The following is a 15,252-nucleotide window of genomic DNA, read 5'->3' on the forward strand; positions in this document are numbered from 1 at the left end:
TATACAGCATTTCTCCAAAGAGATAAAGGGGAAGAGGAGAATTTTTAATAACCCGTATTATTGTTAGTTTGAAGTAATAAAAGATGTGAAATAGAGCAAGGAAATGATCCTCTTTCTCATGGAAGGGTATGCAAGAGGCTTAAGGTGATTCATGCAAAATACTGTCCCATTGACTCAAAGAGGAGGGCTGCCAACCGCAGTTCCAACTCTCCTTAGGACAGAGGCTAGAGGGAGTCTCCATCGTCCATTAGGCTAAATGGAATCCTCAGCAGAGGCTCCTCACCGTCACCCTGTAAGGCATGGATTTTCATTTCATCGTTTTCCTCAAAAGGCTAACATTTTTTAAATGACTGTGTCTAGGTGATTTACAAGAAATTTCAAATACCCTGCCCTCTGCCCATTCTGGATCACAATGTTGGAAATCTGACATTCAACGATACACTTCCAATGCACATGGCCATGTTTCCCAACCACTCGGACAGCAGTGGTGTGAACTTCATGATGGATTACACCCACCCGAATCCTACAGGGCTAGATGAGCACCAGGCCGAGAGCTCTCTTCATGGCAGTGGAGTAGAGTATGAAGCACACAGTGACAAGTGTCAACCCAAATACTTTGTTTTCAACTCCCGGGTAAGTGTGAGGCCTGGGCCTCTGACAAGCCTAGCAATGTGGCCTCTGAGTTTTTATTTCATTAGCTGAAATGGTCTGGGATTGCCATCTGCGTTGGAATGCTAAACATGCGGTGTTGTCTTTGTTTTGCAGACGGCCTATGCAATTCCTATCCTAGCATTTGCTTTTGTATGCCACCCTGAGGTCCTTCCCATCTACAGTGAACTGAAAGAGTAAGACAGCCATCCTTTTAGCATTCTAATTCGCTTTGAAAATGGGCTTTTATGTTCAAAGGTGCTCTACCCAGAAGCAAGGTTTATAGCTTTCTCTTCAGAGAAAGTTTGTGTTCCAGCCACTCTTCAGTAATGTGCTTTAACCAAAAAGGTGTGAATTAGACCCCTCACTGCACTACCCTGTCTGCTTCCTTCTCTTCTGTTCCTCCATCCTAACAGTCCAGGGGAGGTAGGAGCCAATGGCTATAAGGATTTGGGCAGGCAAGGAGAATTTGAATTTTGAATTTTGATGGAAGGAAGTGATGTCACCTGAACTGGAAATTACCACACTCAGGAAAACCAAAAATTATGACTAGGGAGACTTTACTAAGCCACTGATATCACCTATGGTCAGTCCCTAATCCTTGTCTAAAAGACATTCACCACAAAGATGTGCCAATATCTTTGGCCTTCATGGTCTTATCTGTACAATGGAGACACGGGCTAGGCAATCTCATTTCTCCCAGCTGACATTCCATGAATCGTTAATAGCCTTTTCCCTTTGAGGGAGCTGGCAGCTACTAGAGGGTGAGTTGGGTATGAGCCCACTATAGAAACTTCCCTCTCTACCTTTGAGGGACAACGTCATATAATAATTTTCAATTTCTTTATCCTAGACAACAGCAATATCCGTCTTCGTTTTTACCAAATAACAATAACTTTCCCCATAAATTCTAATTTACCTCATAAGAAATTTTTGGAATTTTTAAGTACTTTGATGTCTTTAATTTACTTGGAAAATCATATGTAGCAGTTACTTTAGAGGCCTGGCAATTGAATTTTAGCCACTGGGCACCTTCTAGAATGGTTTCTAGAAGTTGTCCACGTAAAAATTTCAAGCATCCTGGTGATAATATCAGAACTCCTGGAAGTAGGGCTTTGCTGGTTCTAGTAGGTACTTGTCCTCATTTAACCCACCTCACTGTGAAATATTAAGACTTTCATGATAATTACATTCCTAAATACTCAGTAGACAAGCTTACTTATCAACACAAAATAAACTGGTCTTCTTCTTGGAAAATAGAAGACTGAAGGAGTAATGTTTTAGAAAAATGGAAAGAAACTCTTCACAACTCCCTAAGACAAATTGAAATAAGCTGTGTTTCTGCACCAGAAATGAGGGTTTATAATGAGTAGCACAAACATACATTCTTTCATTATTGCCTTAGTTTAATTGTAAACAGCGATCTGTTCATAAATTTAAAGAAAACCTCACCGTTCTTTTCCTTTTCAGTCGGTCTCAGAAGAAGATGCAAACGGTGTCAAATATTTCCATCACAGGGATGCTCATCATGTACCTGCTTGCCGCCCTCTTTGGTTACCTAACTTTTTATGGTAGGTCACTTTGCCAAAGTAATTTTCTTTCTGCAAATCCTAGTTGGACTGATCATTAACCCAGGAAGGTATCATTTTTTTGGTTACCCTCCCAAGCAGCAGGGACTGTAGACACAAGTACTTAGTTAGCATGAGATGTTACTCATGCTAACACTTGACCTAAGAAAATGGGATCTGAACCAGCTTGGCTAACAGGTTACAACAATTTGAAAATCCATACATATTGTATTTAAAAGATTCCTCAAATTTAATTATTTTCCTGCTGGGATAGATGATATTTCTTTGGCTTGACTCCCTAGTCCATCGCAGGCTGGAAGCAATGAGAGTGAATCCAATTGCATGTTGAAAACTACCAAGCAAACGGCAGAAAAAAATACAACATTGCTGAGTTGGAGCCTGCTTCTTAGTTACCAGTCAAGTTGAATTTGAGGGCTTGGAACATTAGGCTTTTTTTTTTTTTTTTTTTTGCTTATCCCATTCTATTTTGTTATAGTGAATGGTTTCCTAAAGAAAGAAAACTACATGACAGAATTCCCTTCAATCTGGGAATGTTCTATCAAAACAAAATGTGACTATGGCCACATTAGATAATACCTAAAACATTTCCTTTATGCATCTTAGCAGGACACAAAAGGGAGTAGGACTGCTACTCCCTTCCAGGAAGCATGACTGCTACTCCCTTCCAGGAAGCATGGCCTCATAGACAAATTCCAGGGAGTTGGACGTGGAGCTGCTGGCATTTGTTCACACTAATGATGTGACCAACATATTATATTTTCTTGTATAAACTTAACTTTTTACGTTTCTCCGAATGACTTGAAAACTTATATTGATTGCAAGACAAGTTGGGGAGGAAAAGACTGGGGGAGAGGGATCATCATGTGCTTGAGTTTTATTCTGTTTGACTAATATTTGGCTATTAACCAAGTACTTGCTTTACATTGGGCATTAACTCCTTGCTGGTTGTGAGTTAATGAAAGTCAGGTCAATACATTTGAAGGTATTTTTTTATCCACCTGTGTCTGATTTTTGAGGGGGGTAGTGGGAAAAGCAGACTACATTTGATTCTATCAGCATCTCTTTGTACCTGAAATTCTGAATGAATGTGTTTTCCGGGAGGGCAGCTTCTTAATCTTAGAGCAATATTCACTTGGAGACTTTGTAAAAATCATACTAACTCATCCTTGCATGTGGCTTATACTGACTCTGAGTTTCATAAGACAAGCAAGAACTTGAAGAAGCCCAAACGTACCTCTGTGTCAGTGTTGTCATGGAGTCATAGCTGTTGAGCTTGAGAAAATGTTAGAGATCATTTCTCCTAGGGTTTTCCTACTGCATTAGGAGAAGCTGCCTCAAGGCTGCCTGGGTAGGTGGGGACAGAAGAGGGGGTGACAGGATGTGAGGGTCAGTTGGTGGGGCTTGGGCTTTTTGTGCCCTTCAACCAGAGCACCTCAGTCTATCATCTGTTTTGTGATGCTTCTGTAGAGCAGAGATAGATTTATCACCATGCAAACATGCAAATGAGCTAGAGAAGCCCCTCGGCAATTTCATATCAGCTTCTGCGACTTACAAGCTGCAGGACCCCTTTGTTCAATGGTCATACAGCTAATAAGCTCAGACACATAGAGAAAACAGAAGTGTCTGGATTCCCAGACATGGGTTTTTTCTACAATACTATGTTCCCTCTATAGAATATTGACACAGGTAATCAGGAACGACTTGACAGCACCACATGAACTCTTTCTATTCTTCCTCTTTGTAGGAGAAGTTGAAGATGAATTACTTCATGCTTACATCAAAGTGTATACCTTTGACACCCCTCTACTCATGGTTCGCCTGGCAGTCCTTGTGGCAGTAATGCTAACTGTGCCCATCGTCCTGTTCCCAGTAAGTACATGGAGCTTTGAGGAAAGAATCCTGCTTGACTCCATAGATTAGTACGTATGTTCTGACTTGATATCGACTTAATTATAATGTGAGTTTGCAATTGCAATGCCGGCAGACATTTTTTTTTCTTTTATTTTTTTATTGTTGTTCAAGTACAGTTGTCTCCATTTTCTCCCCACAACTACTTGGAGCCACTTAAAATTGACTACTTAATATGTAAGTAGAGCAACTATTTTTTGTTGTTAAGTATTTTTGAAGTGTAGGGAAAAATCACAAAATTTATTTTCATTTATTTTCCAGCCTTATTGAGACTGAAATTTATTTTTAAATTCAAATTCAAAAATCATATCTTGAGCTTCTACTTGTGGATTAGTAGAAATGAGTGGGAGTTCATATAACTTCTTGAAAGCCAAAACCGCAATAACTTGCAAGTCATATTACATTTTCACCATAGTTTTGAAGGTATTCCATCTTTCCCCCAGTTTACTGTGCAACGATAACATCTAAAAGTCACCTTATGTAATTCCTTGAAGACTAATGAAAAGGGGATTCATGTTAAGTAAATTACATCCTAAAGCCAAACTTCTTGAAAATGTGATATTATCCATCATATATCTCTTCTCCTGCCCCCCAAATTGACACATGTCCTTAATGCATTGCCCCTCCTTGGCATTTGCCATTGACGTCAGTTGCTCTGGGATCACAGAGCAGGGCTGGTGGTGGAGATTTGGGCTGTGTGAGTTAAAACCACCACCTATGGATAAACATAGGTCTGTGCTCTCCTGCCAACTCTTCTCCTTTCATAAACACTGAATTTACTCATTCATTTTAGGGGAAAAAATAAGCGACACAGTAACCAGCACTGTCCTGTACGGAATGTTCCATACAGGGCCAAGCGTATGAGGACTACTCATATAATGACTCTGTGGTCACTTTAAATGCAGTTTGTGTCCTGAAATATTTTTTGGCACATTCCTTTTTCATGAGTGCATGAAATCAGATCCTTATTACTATGTTGGCTAATATTTACTGTTAAATAATGTCTTGCCTCTCATATATCTGAGAGTATTTTAAATGACATGCACACAGCTTTAGCCTAAAGTCGGCTCCTTGGTGGGTACAAGGATAACGTCTTTTAGGCAGAAGACAGCTGTAGACTAAAAGTGTATCATAGGGGCACGTTTCTAAGCCAACGACGTCACTGGGAAAAGAATATCAGAGCCCTTCTTTCTGTGCGTAAAGAGAGCACTAACTAAATTTTGGGACATCATAGAAACATCATTGTTCAATCAAAGCACTTTATAAAAGAAGGCTGGTGTGTGCTTCTGTGTTGCTTTATTCATAAACGCCGACTACAGTGCCGAGGTCTCAGGAGATGAACAGACTCGGCTTTGCTCACACAGCTAGTCGGCAGCAGTTGAACTAAAGCTGTGTGCCAGGAGTGACCCTGAGGGCTGGGTCATGACAATGGGAAGTACAAGTCAGCCTTTCACTTACTGATGACCTTTTCACCTTGACATTAACAACCCTGCCCTCCCCATAGGCATTCTCCCCTGTGTCACAGGTAAGGCACTGGCACAACTCTAAGCATCAGGGGTCGTAGTAGGTTGCATATACCCCCATTTGAAGTCCACTAGAACCAAAACTGGCCATTACAAACAAATTTCAGAAAAATAATTAACTGCTATCATCCTTCATTACCCAACCTTAGTTTTTATGAAACATTGTGCGTGCAACTCTGTTTTGCCCTCACAGTGTCACATCGAGATGATCTGTATACTTGTCCACATGTTCCTGGGCGGTAAGTCCCTGGAGGTTAGGGACATACACGGAGACTGGCGTAGGGTAGTCTCAGAAAAGTTCGCTAAGAAAAACAGTCTCCAAACGGTCTCCTGCCTTTTCTGGAGAAGTACAAACTCTCCTTTTCAGCAACAGCATCGACCGTTCTCCTTGCTGACATTCGTCACGAATCCCGGCTTGGATGAGGGTCTGGGCTGAACGAAGGGAGCCTCTGTGGGTGTGATGGATGGATGACAGGGAAGCGGGTCCAGTGTCCTTGTCACTTGTTCCCAGTGCCGCAAGGCTGCATTCAGACACTTTTCCCCCAAAGGGACAGAAAAGTTGTTAGCGGTGTTTCTATTCGTTTCTTATGGTCTCAGAGCCAAGGTTTCCCAGGTGTCAAGTGCTGAGTAACGCGTGGTTCTCCTGACAGGTTTCTCTGTATCAAGAGACTCTTGACCTGTAAGAAGTTTATTTACTTTATCTTGATGTCCCCACACTAATAATAAAACAAACAAGCAATAAAACCTACTGTGGATTAAAATATGTCAATTTTAGGGTTTTTTTTTCAGTATTATCCTCCTTTCAATATATACTTGGGATCTCTTTCCTAGAAGCCCAGGACGACAGAAGAAGGGTTCTGTTGCTGTGGGATGGTTGAAGGTTTTTCTTTTGATTAATCCATTTGTCATATTGTTTTCTCCCAGCAGGTTAGTTTTTTCCTTCTTAGTAAAAGGCACACAGTGACAGCTTGAAATGTTGGATGAACACATGAATAAGTGAAGTGAATTAAGACTCTGCTTTTTCACTAGCAATCCAGCATTTCTTTTCTCTTTCTCAGTAATGGAAGGGAGATGATATGAGGCAGCGGAGTCTACTATTGGACCACAACTCCTCCCCACGGACTAATCATGCCATGTTAGCCGTGCTTCCCTTTACGTAGCAAAATTCACACACACCATGAAAAGCAGAAAAACAAGTAATCCTAACAGGCTTATTGAGAACAGATGCTCAAGTTCCACCTGCCACAGCTTACAAAAAAGAGATCGTCTCAGATTCTCTGCTTTTATTTTATTTTACCATAGTACAGTTGTTCTTCTCAGGTATGTTGCCTTCAGATCTCCTGTTCTGAAGTGTCTGTAGGTATAGACATAGAAATATGGCAGATGTTGCTAGGAAAACTAGAATTGAATTGTGATCCATAGGTATTGTCCTAAGCAATCCTATAAAGTAATACTGTGATTTATTCCCTTTTGGTAGAAGTCAGACCTAAGGCTCCCCCTTTCTACCCTCTCACTGCGTTTCTGACTTTGACATTAGGTCCCCACATTACAACATAGCACCTCCAAAGAGGCTCTTGTTCAAAACACTTTCTCTAGAGCTGCACAGAACTTTTCTGGAGTCGTTCTGAGTCTGAAGCCATGGCTGTTGCTGGGGACTCCCCCCCACCCCCCACGGCATCTGACCTACATTTCCAGGTTCTTATCAGTTTGTGTCTGTGGAGGAAAGGGCACTTAGATAAGTGGAACAGCAGGCAGTGCTTTGTGGGTAATTGGCCAGAGTGACCTCTATCCTGATATAGGACAACAGAATTGCTGAGGATCTTTCGATCCCAGGTTCACTTCTCAAAGTTGCATTTTAACATGGAATGACCTGAAAGTTTCCTTCTATTTTTCCCCACCTCTGCCTACTATCACCAGCAGCCTGCTGTCTCCATGTTTGCCTGCTTGCCTTCTTCAGGAATGCATTGGCAGCTCTCTATAGCTCCGGTTCTGTTCAGGGTTTTGTTATTCCTTATTCACTAGGAGGAGCAAGCATCCACCATTTCTCCGACCATTATTCCTGTAAACTTTCTGCCTCCTACCTCACTGGCCTAAACCTTCGTGCTTCTGGGAACCATATGACTGTTAGAAACCTATATGTAGAATCCTAATGCAGAATCCTATACTCTACATATAGGATTGCCTCTAACTCGGCTTACTGAGTTAAAGGCATTATTTTACTAAAAGACTAAGAAGCACACAGATGTGACCTCTGCCTGAAAATAACCTATATTCTAGTTGTTTATTCTAGAAACTTAGCACTTTCAGACAAATAAATCCTTAGGCACTATGTATGCACCAGAGAAAGCTCATGTTAACCCTACTAATTAGACCAGTTGGACAATATTAAGCAAGCAGGAACTGTAGGACATAATGTAGAATTTATAGCCTGCTGGGAAAACAAATCAAGGCGTTTGCCTTCCTCGGTCCTTTTCACAATGGCTTTCATAATTTTCGCTAATCCAATTTTTAAAATCTGTTACAAAGTCTCCCTTAAACCATTTCCAGAGACTATCTGGTTTGCCATTCTGGAAATGAAATTGCCTTTTAAATCCGAACAGATGGCTTTAATTTTTGGTGGAGTGGAATGAACGGAATGTCACATTAGAAACTGCAAGCAATTCCGTTCGAAGTTTTTGTCATTCATACATGTGTTTCAAAATACTATATTTTACATTTTCTCTCTTTCAAGTAAATTCCCATCTCCATGCCACAAGAGACTTCAGAAGTAAGATTTTAAAGTGAAAATGAATCCCAGCACTTCTAAAAGTGTGAAGTCCCAGCTTCACTGAAGTGCTCACTTATTGAAAAGCCAATAGACTAATTCCACTAAGTCAAAAGTGTCTTCTAAACAATCCCAAAGATAAGATTATGTTCAACTTTGTTAAGCTGTTCGGACAGGACTGGCGCTCCCTCCCTTCACCCACAAGGACCTTTTTACCCGGTTACATCAGAGTAACTTGAGCTGCTGCTGCTGCAAAAGGAGCCTCTCTTGACCCTTCACCTACTTATTTCGGTTGTTAAAATAGGGCTGAAATCCGTCAAGGATCCTGAAGGGAAGAGAAAGATTCATTCTGCTTAATTTAATTCAACATTTATTGAGTGCCTGCTGTGTGCAAGACTGTAATCTAGAAACTCGGAGGAATGTTAACGTTATTAGTTGCTTGCTGTTTGTACGTTTATAATCTATAATTGGGGGTGGGGTGATAAAAGAGGAGAGAAAGAAAGGAGTAAACACAGAGTATTATATTTAAAAATATATATCATGTGGAAAAAAGTTAAGTACAATGCAAAATTAAGGAAAACGCAGATTTGTAAAAATTCCATTTGCAATCCCGAGCAAATCAATTCAGTGTTCACCCTTAATACGTGATCCAATCTGATGAGACATAATTAGAAATCAACAAGGGTTTTAATGTGTCTCTGAGTTATACCTCTTATATGATATTTTATCTTTTTCTGACTGAGATTATTTTTAAGAAAAAATTCTGAATGCTGAGGAAGTGAGCACAAGATAAATATATCAAGGAAAAATAACACATCAAAAATCAGCATCAAAGTTGCACAACAATATGAATTTATTTAATACCACTGAACTGTACACTTAAAAATGGTTACGATGGTGAATTCTATGTGTATTTTACCACAGTAAAAAAATTCTAAAGAAGGTCAGCATCAAGATCTTTTCTGGGAGAAACAAAGAAGATGCTGAACAGATTATTATGCTGAGTGAAACAAGCCAGTTGGAGAGCGACAAATACCATACGATCTCACTCTTATGTGAAATCTAATGAACAAAATAATCTAGCAAACAAAAATAGGAACAGAGGCATGGAACAGACTGTCAGCTGTCAGAGGCCGGTAGGGGACTGGAGGAAAAAAGGTGAAAGGATTAACCAAAAAACATATATACATACCACAGAGACACAGACAACAGTGTGGTAATAGCCAGAGGGAAAGGGGGCGGGGCGGAGGTGGAGGTGGGCAAAGATGGAGGGAAGTGAGGGTGGAAGGAGACTTTGCTTGGGGCGATGGGCGCACAGTGCGGGGTGCAGATGATGTTCTGTTGAGTTGTGCACTTGAAACCTGTATGGCTTTGTGAACCAATGCACCCAATACATTCAATCTAAAAAAAAGAAAATGTTCCAGAGCAATGAGAATATTTCAAATAATAAAGTTGAAAACAAAGCTGTGACCTTGCCTTTGAACTTTCTTGTTGCAGATTCGTACCTCAGTGACCACACTGTTATTTCCCAGAAGACCCTTCAGCTGGATAAGACATTTCCTGATTGCAGTCATGCTTCTTGCACTTAATAACGTTTTGGTCATCCTTGTGCCAACTATAAAATACATCTTTGGATTCATAGGTAAGTCAGAAAGGCTTTGTTTTTCTATCTATTTTTTTAAGTTTTATTTTTCAATTACAGTTCACATTCGATATTACTTTGTATTAGTTTCAGGTGGACAGCATAGTGGTTGGACAATCATACACTTTACAAAGTGGTTTCCCAGTATTTCCAGTCCTCACCTGGCACCACACACAGTTATTACAATATTACTGACTGTATTCCCTATGCTGTATTTTACAACCCTGTGACTGTTCTGTAACTATCAATTCGTGCTTCTTAATCCCTTCACCTTTTTATTTAGTTGACTCAAGCTCCTTAAATGGCACACAGGGAGCCTCTGCTGGGAGGTCAAGGATCCCCGTTGGTCTCAGGCTCACAGGATTCCTAGCAGTCCAGTGGGACTCCAGGTGTCACCTTCCCTCCCTCCCAGGTGACACTGGAAGTTATTCACAAGATCAGAAAATGTTAGTGCCAAAAGCTACCTTATAGGTCATCTAGTCCTTTTCAGACAAACGAGGAAACTGAGCCCCATGAAGTCAAGTCCTATACCTTGGACCCAGGATTTGCATTTAGGTCTTAACTCTGCATCAGAAAGTAAGGAAGATAGATTTTACCTACGGGATGCTCTCTCAGGTCTGTGAGCATTAGCTGAGCAGTAAGGGTATCTTTGGAGGAGGATAAGACTGATTTTGTAAAGCATATTATTTCCCTTTACTGTGTGGCCTGTTAACATAGTTAATTTCTTTATTCTGCTGATTTGAAGGGTTACTCCAATTTAAAATACAGTACCATATAAAACTTCTAAAACTTAGGTGTAAGCCAATTGAAAAGTCAGAAGTAGATAGGAAGGGTGTGTGATGAGTTCAGTCTCCTTCATAGGTGTTGACAGTATTACTAATTTCCTGTACATGTGTGACAACCAGTTGTTTTATTATCAATTATAGCTTATGCATACTTAGTATGCAGCTATGATGTTAGGTAGATTTTAATTTTCTTTATGAACCTATCTATCTCCTTTGAATAAGCAACCAAGGGGATTGTATGGTGCTTTCAGTGTTAAGATGAGGGTAGCTTTGGACGTGGTGTGTTCGAAGTTCATGCCTTCGGTCACTGCCGAGCTGCGCCAGACCTTCTCTGTAAGCCACTGACCTGCCCCGTGTTTCTCTCCTCAGGCGCTTCTTCTGCCACTATGCTGATTTTCATCCTCCCAGCAGCTTTTTATCTTAAACTCGTCAAGAAAGAACCTCTTCGGTCACCCCAGAAGGTTGGGGTAAGTAAGGCTTGCAATTTCCTCCATTATAAGTAATTCTTTAACAACTTAGAATAAACCAGAAAATACACATTGTTAAAAAAAATGAGTTGATGAACAAGAATGAAAAATTAAAGATGAGCTGGAGAGAAAGGGGGGAGGACTTCTGGTACCCAGAAGATTCCTGGATTTCTTCTGGTCAAATGTCAAGTATCTTGTGTTGAGTTCTCCCCACCTGTCAGAGGCTAATGGAGTTTTCCCGCCGGCGACATGTACACCAGTTTCCACCACTCGGCCACTGCTGCGCCATCTACAGGGAACTGCGCAGGAAGGAATTAGTCTCCCTGGCAGCGCTATGAAATAATTCAAACACTTGGGCCATATTCACTGTGTTTGTAAGGCCAAAAGAAAAGATGTTGCTCTTGTTTCCCCTCCACAGTTACCTGTCATTCTCTGGTGTGGACTGAGGTCCAGAATGGAAGCATTTGGTTTCCAGTTAACCTCTTTAGATATAAAATGTAGTTTCATTAAACTACAGAGTACGTATTTCCTTTCCATAATAAAACTATAGAAATATATACTAGAAATAATTGTTTTTCCAATAATTGAATATTATCAGTGACTGCTTAACCAGGTTTTATATTAAGGCTTGGAAAGAATACCTCTGACTGCATTACCCTGAATTTTGCCTGGGAGTCATCCACCTGTCCAGTTGTTTAGGCACTGAGGACAGTTTGGCATCGAAAGCTCCCCCCTTCATCTCACCCCTAGGTTTCTACTCTATGTAGCCCATCCTTCTTGGACTTTTATAACAATGTGACCTTGGCAGGTTACTTGTCCTATTTGAGATACCCACTTGCAATTTTATCAGATGTAAAAGTGAGTAAAATTATATCCTAGATTCTTTCTACTGAAAAAAAAATTAGCGGCTGCTTCCTTCATATATAGAATTAGGAGGTTGACCTGTGCAGTACTATAGAAGGCTGCTTCTACTGTTCTAATTCTTAAACATTGTGTTCCACACACACACACATACACACTTTGTTCCCCCCCAAGGAATATGCAACATGTATTAGGATTTTATTTTTATTGGTTTTCTTTATAAATTTTGATTATATCAAACATGCTACTCTTTTATGACCTGCCCTTTTTCACCTGAAACATTGCGAGCTCTCCCCAGGTCATTAAATTGTTTTCTGTTACTTGATTTTTAATGTAACAGGAAACGGGTGTCACAGGGTATTCCATCATTTTTTTGTACCACATCAGTGAACCATTACTGTATTTTAAACTGTTGAGTTCAATCTCTCCAATGTATTTACCCACTTTCCCCTACTAGGGTTCTAAATTGGCTGAACTGCTAGGCATGGGTATCTGAGCTGTAGGAATAATACAATTGACTATGCAAATCGGAGCGCTGTTTGGCAAACAACGTGCTGTTTCTGGGCTCCCTCACAAGTTCTCTTTGCCTTGCAGGCTCTGATTTTCCTTGTGGTTGGCATCATCTTCATGAGTGGGAGCATGGCGCTCATTATAATTGACTGGATTTACAACCCCCCAAGTTCCAAGCATCACTAACCCAAAGAAAATTACCTTCTTTTTCTACTGGAAGTGGTTGCAAATTATGCTCCAAAAGACATATGAGTTATTTTGCCCTAAGGATTGGGATGTTAGTCATAGGAAATAACAAGAAGACTCTGAAGACGTTTACTAGCAGTATCACCAGGCACCTTCAGAAGAGGAAATCATCATTTTTGTCAAGAATGGTTGTTCATGTGTTTGAAATTTGTGGTGCACATTTCTACCCAGGTTTCGCAAGAGGCGAATAAGATGATGTATTTTTGCTGCTGTATAAGCAGAATACAGGTAGCTGAGTATCGTGGTCATTGGATAATCCGCTCCCCTGTCCCCTCCTCCTTCCCAAAGAACCAAGTACTTGTATTCTCAGAACATCAAACAAAATGCCCTGGTGGCAAAGCTATCACCAGTTAATGCCTTTCCCTAATCTTGCACCAAGTACTCTGGGTCTATTTAACAACAGAGGCAAAAGGCATGTCTTCTGAACTGTCCCAGTAAGGCACATGAATGATCAGACACCAGGCCAGAGTACCTTATGGTCAACAGTCAAAGAATATTTTGCCCACTTTGTTTGTGACTTTGAATTAGTGACTTCTTCATTTAGATATTTTCGTAAACGTAAGAGAGGGGTTTTATTTAAATTATAGAGCAACAACAAAAATAATGCTTATAACTAAACTGTCTGTTCTGGAGGCATTTGCTTTGTAATGTTATTCCTAGTCCTCTCGTTGTACTTTTATCATTGAACAATGCTCTCCCTCTCGTCTTCCATCCTCATTCAGAATTTTTAGAAGACCACAGTTCATGTGGAGGTGTACTACCCAGTATTGATACATTTGTATTTGGTAAATATTCAGTGCAGGAAACTGTGATTGCTATGTGTTTATGTATATAATCTTATTCTGTAGTCGTCGGAATTTTAGTGTATGGTACATTTGATTTTTATTTTTTACACGTGTAGTTTTTCTCTCATTACAGTCAAAACATTTATATTATTTGGGGTGGGGGCAGGGAATTAAGTTGATGGACTCAAAAATCCATTTGTATGTATCTGTCTATTGAGGATATTTTAACTTTGCCACCCAAGTTATATATAGTTCAGTAATGCTCTTCAATGTTTACAATAGCATCATAATCATTTACAAGAAAGTAAGTTCTTATTTGCAAAATAATTATTAATACTAATGTTCATTGAATTTAGCATATCTCAAATAGCATCTAGTTCATTGTATCTCACACAGGTATTTGCTGACATCCATTTGCCATTTAATATAATGTTGAGTGGTTCTCCACGGAAGCAAAAGTGCTAACACTACACAGAGAAGCAAACCGTTGTTCTTGCTCACTTCCTCGACATACAGGAAATTGAGTTTGCTACTTTTTTTCAAATCAGGAGCAAGAACATGTGTTATATATTTTACATGTTAGTAAAGTCAAGTATGAAATATAAGTATCTTACAAGTATGATAATACTAAATCACATTTCAATTGTTTGTCTGCAATGTGCTGTAAGAAAGTATGTATTTGTTTCATGTATTCTTTTCTAGGGGTGCAATATGTAAAATGGTGCACTTTTTATGAAAATTGAGCATTACTAGAAACTATCATAACTTTTAAGTTACTATTATTGGAAAAAAAAATTCACCAAATAGCATTTTAGGTATATTTTCCCTCATCTAAAGAGATAGCAAATGGAAAAGGTACTTTCTGAGTGTTAAAAAATGTTTAATCTGAATGTATTTAAATGTAAATATCAAAGATTAATCAAAAAATGGAAAACTGCAACATCTGTATATATTTTGAATGTGTCACATTTAAAATGACTGACTTGAAAACATCAGCATGTATAATTACATAAACATTCAAGAGAAGCACAACCGTGCCAAACAACAGAGCGCCACCGCTTTCTCGTGGCCACTGCAGGAGGAGCTCACGGACTGCGGGGCAGGCGTACGTACCCGTCTTGTACCAGCTAATTTAGCCCCATTTACGAACAGGTGAAAATTTTATTTTCTTATCTCATTTGTAAGATGGTTCAATGTATTGGGAGGCTTTTTTATTACAGAAAGTGTATATTAGTATATAATAAATGAACTTTTCAAATGATGTGATGTGATTTTCTTTCTATTGTTGAAGAATATGAATTATTTGTATAAGAAAACACTTTAAATCTACATATTGACTTTCCTAAATTGGTATGGGTTCTATTTTCATTGTTATTCTTGACATATAACTAACGTCTATAGCTGTCAAAAAAAAGTTGCCCTCTTATTCAGGCAAAATACACAGCTAACCTTCATCACCTTTATGTCATCACATATATACCTCCTAGAATAAATGTGGAAGAAATGAGTCTTTAGGGTTAATTG

The 15,252-nt window shown here is 39.5% G+C and overlaps 1 protein-coding gene across 3 annotated transcripts in view; it reads left to right on the forward strand.

The window, feature by feature from the left end:
• Window positions 1–14,989, forward strand: part of SLC38A4 (solute carrier family 38 member 4) — a 65,888-nt gene extending 50,899 nt beyond the window's left edge. For all 3 annotated transcript variants that reach the window (XM_045184187.3, XM_024575774.4, XM_045184186.2), the window contains exons 10-16: window positions 361–633; window positions 766–845; window positions 2,119–2,219; window positions 3,982–4,106; window positions 9,930–10,074; window positions 11,229–11,326; window positions 12,782–14,989. In XM_045184187.3, coding sequence (XP_045040122.1) covers window positions 361–633; window positions 766–845; window positions 2,119–2,219; window positions 3,982–4,106; window positions 9,930–10,074; window positions 11,229–11,326; window positions 12,782–12,883 — 924 coding nt within the window. In that variant the 3' untranslated portion in view covers window positions 12,884–14,989. The remainder of the gene's footprint in view (window positions 1–360; window positions 634–765; window positions 846–2,118; window positions 2,220–3,981; window positions 4,107–9,929; window positions 10,075–11,228; window positions 11,327–12,781) is intronic.
• The last annotated feature ends 263 nt before the right edge of the window (window positions 14,990–15,252 follow it).

The sequence above is a fragment of the Desmodus rotundus genome, chromosome 3 (assembly GCF_022682495.2).
Source record: "Desmodus rotundus isolate HL8 chromosome 3, HLdesRot8A.1, whole genome shotgun sequence".
Classification (NCBI taxonomy): Eukaryota; Metazoa; Chordata; class Mammalia; order Chiroptera; family Phyllostomidae; genus Desmodus; species Desmodus rotundus.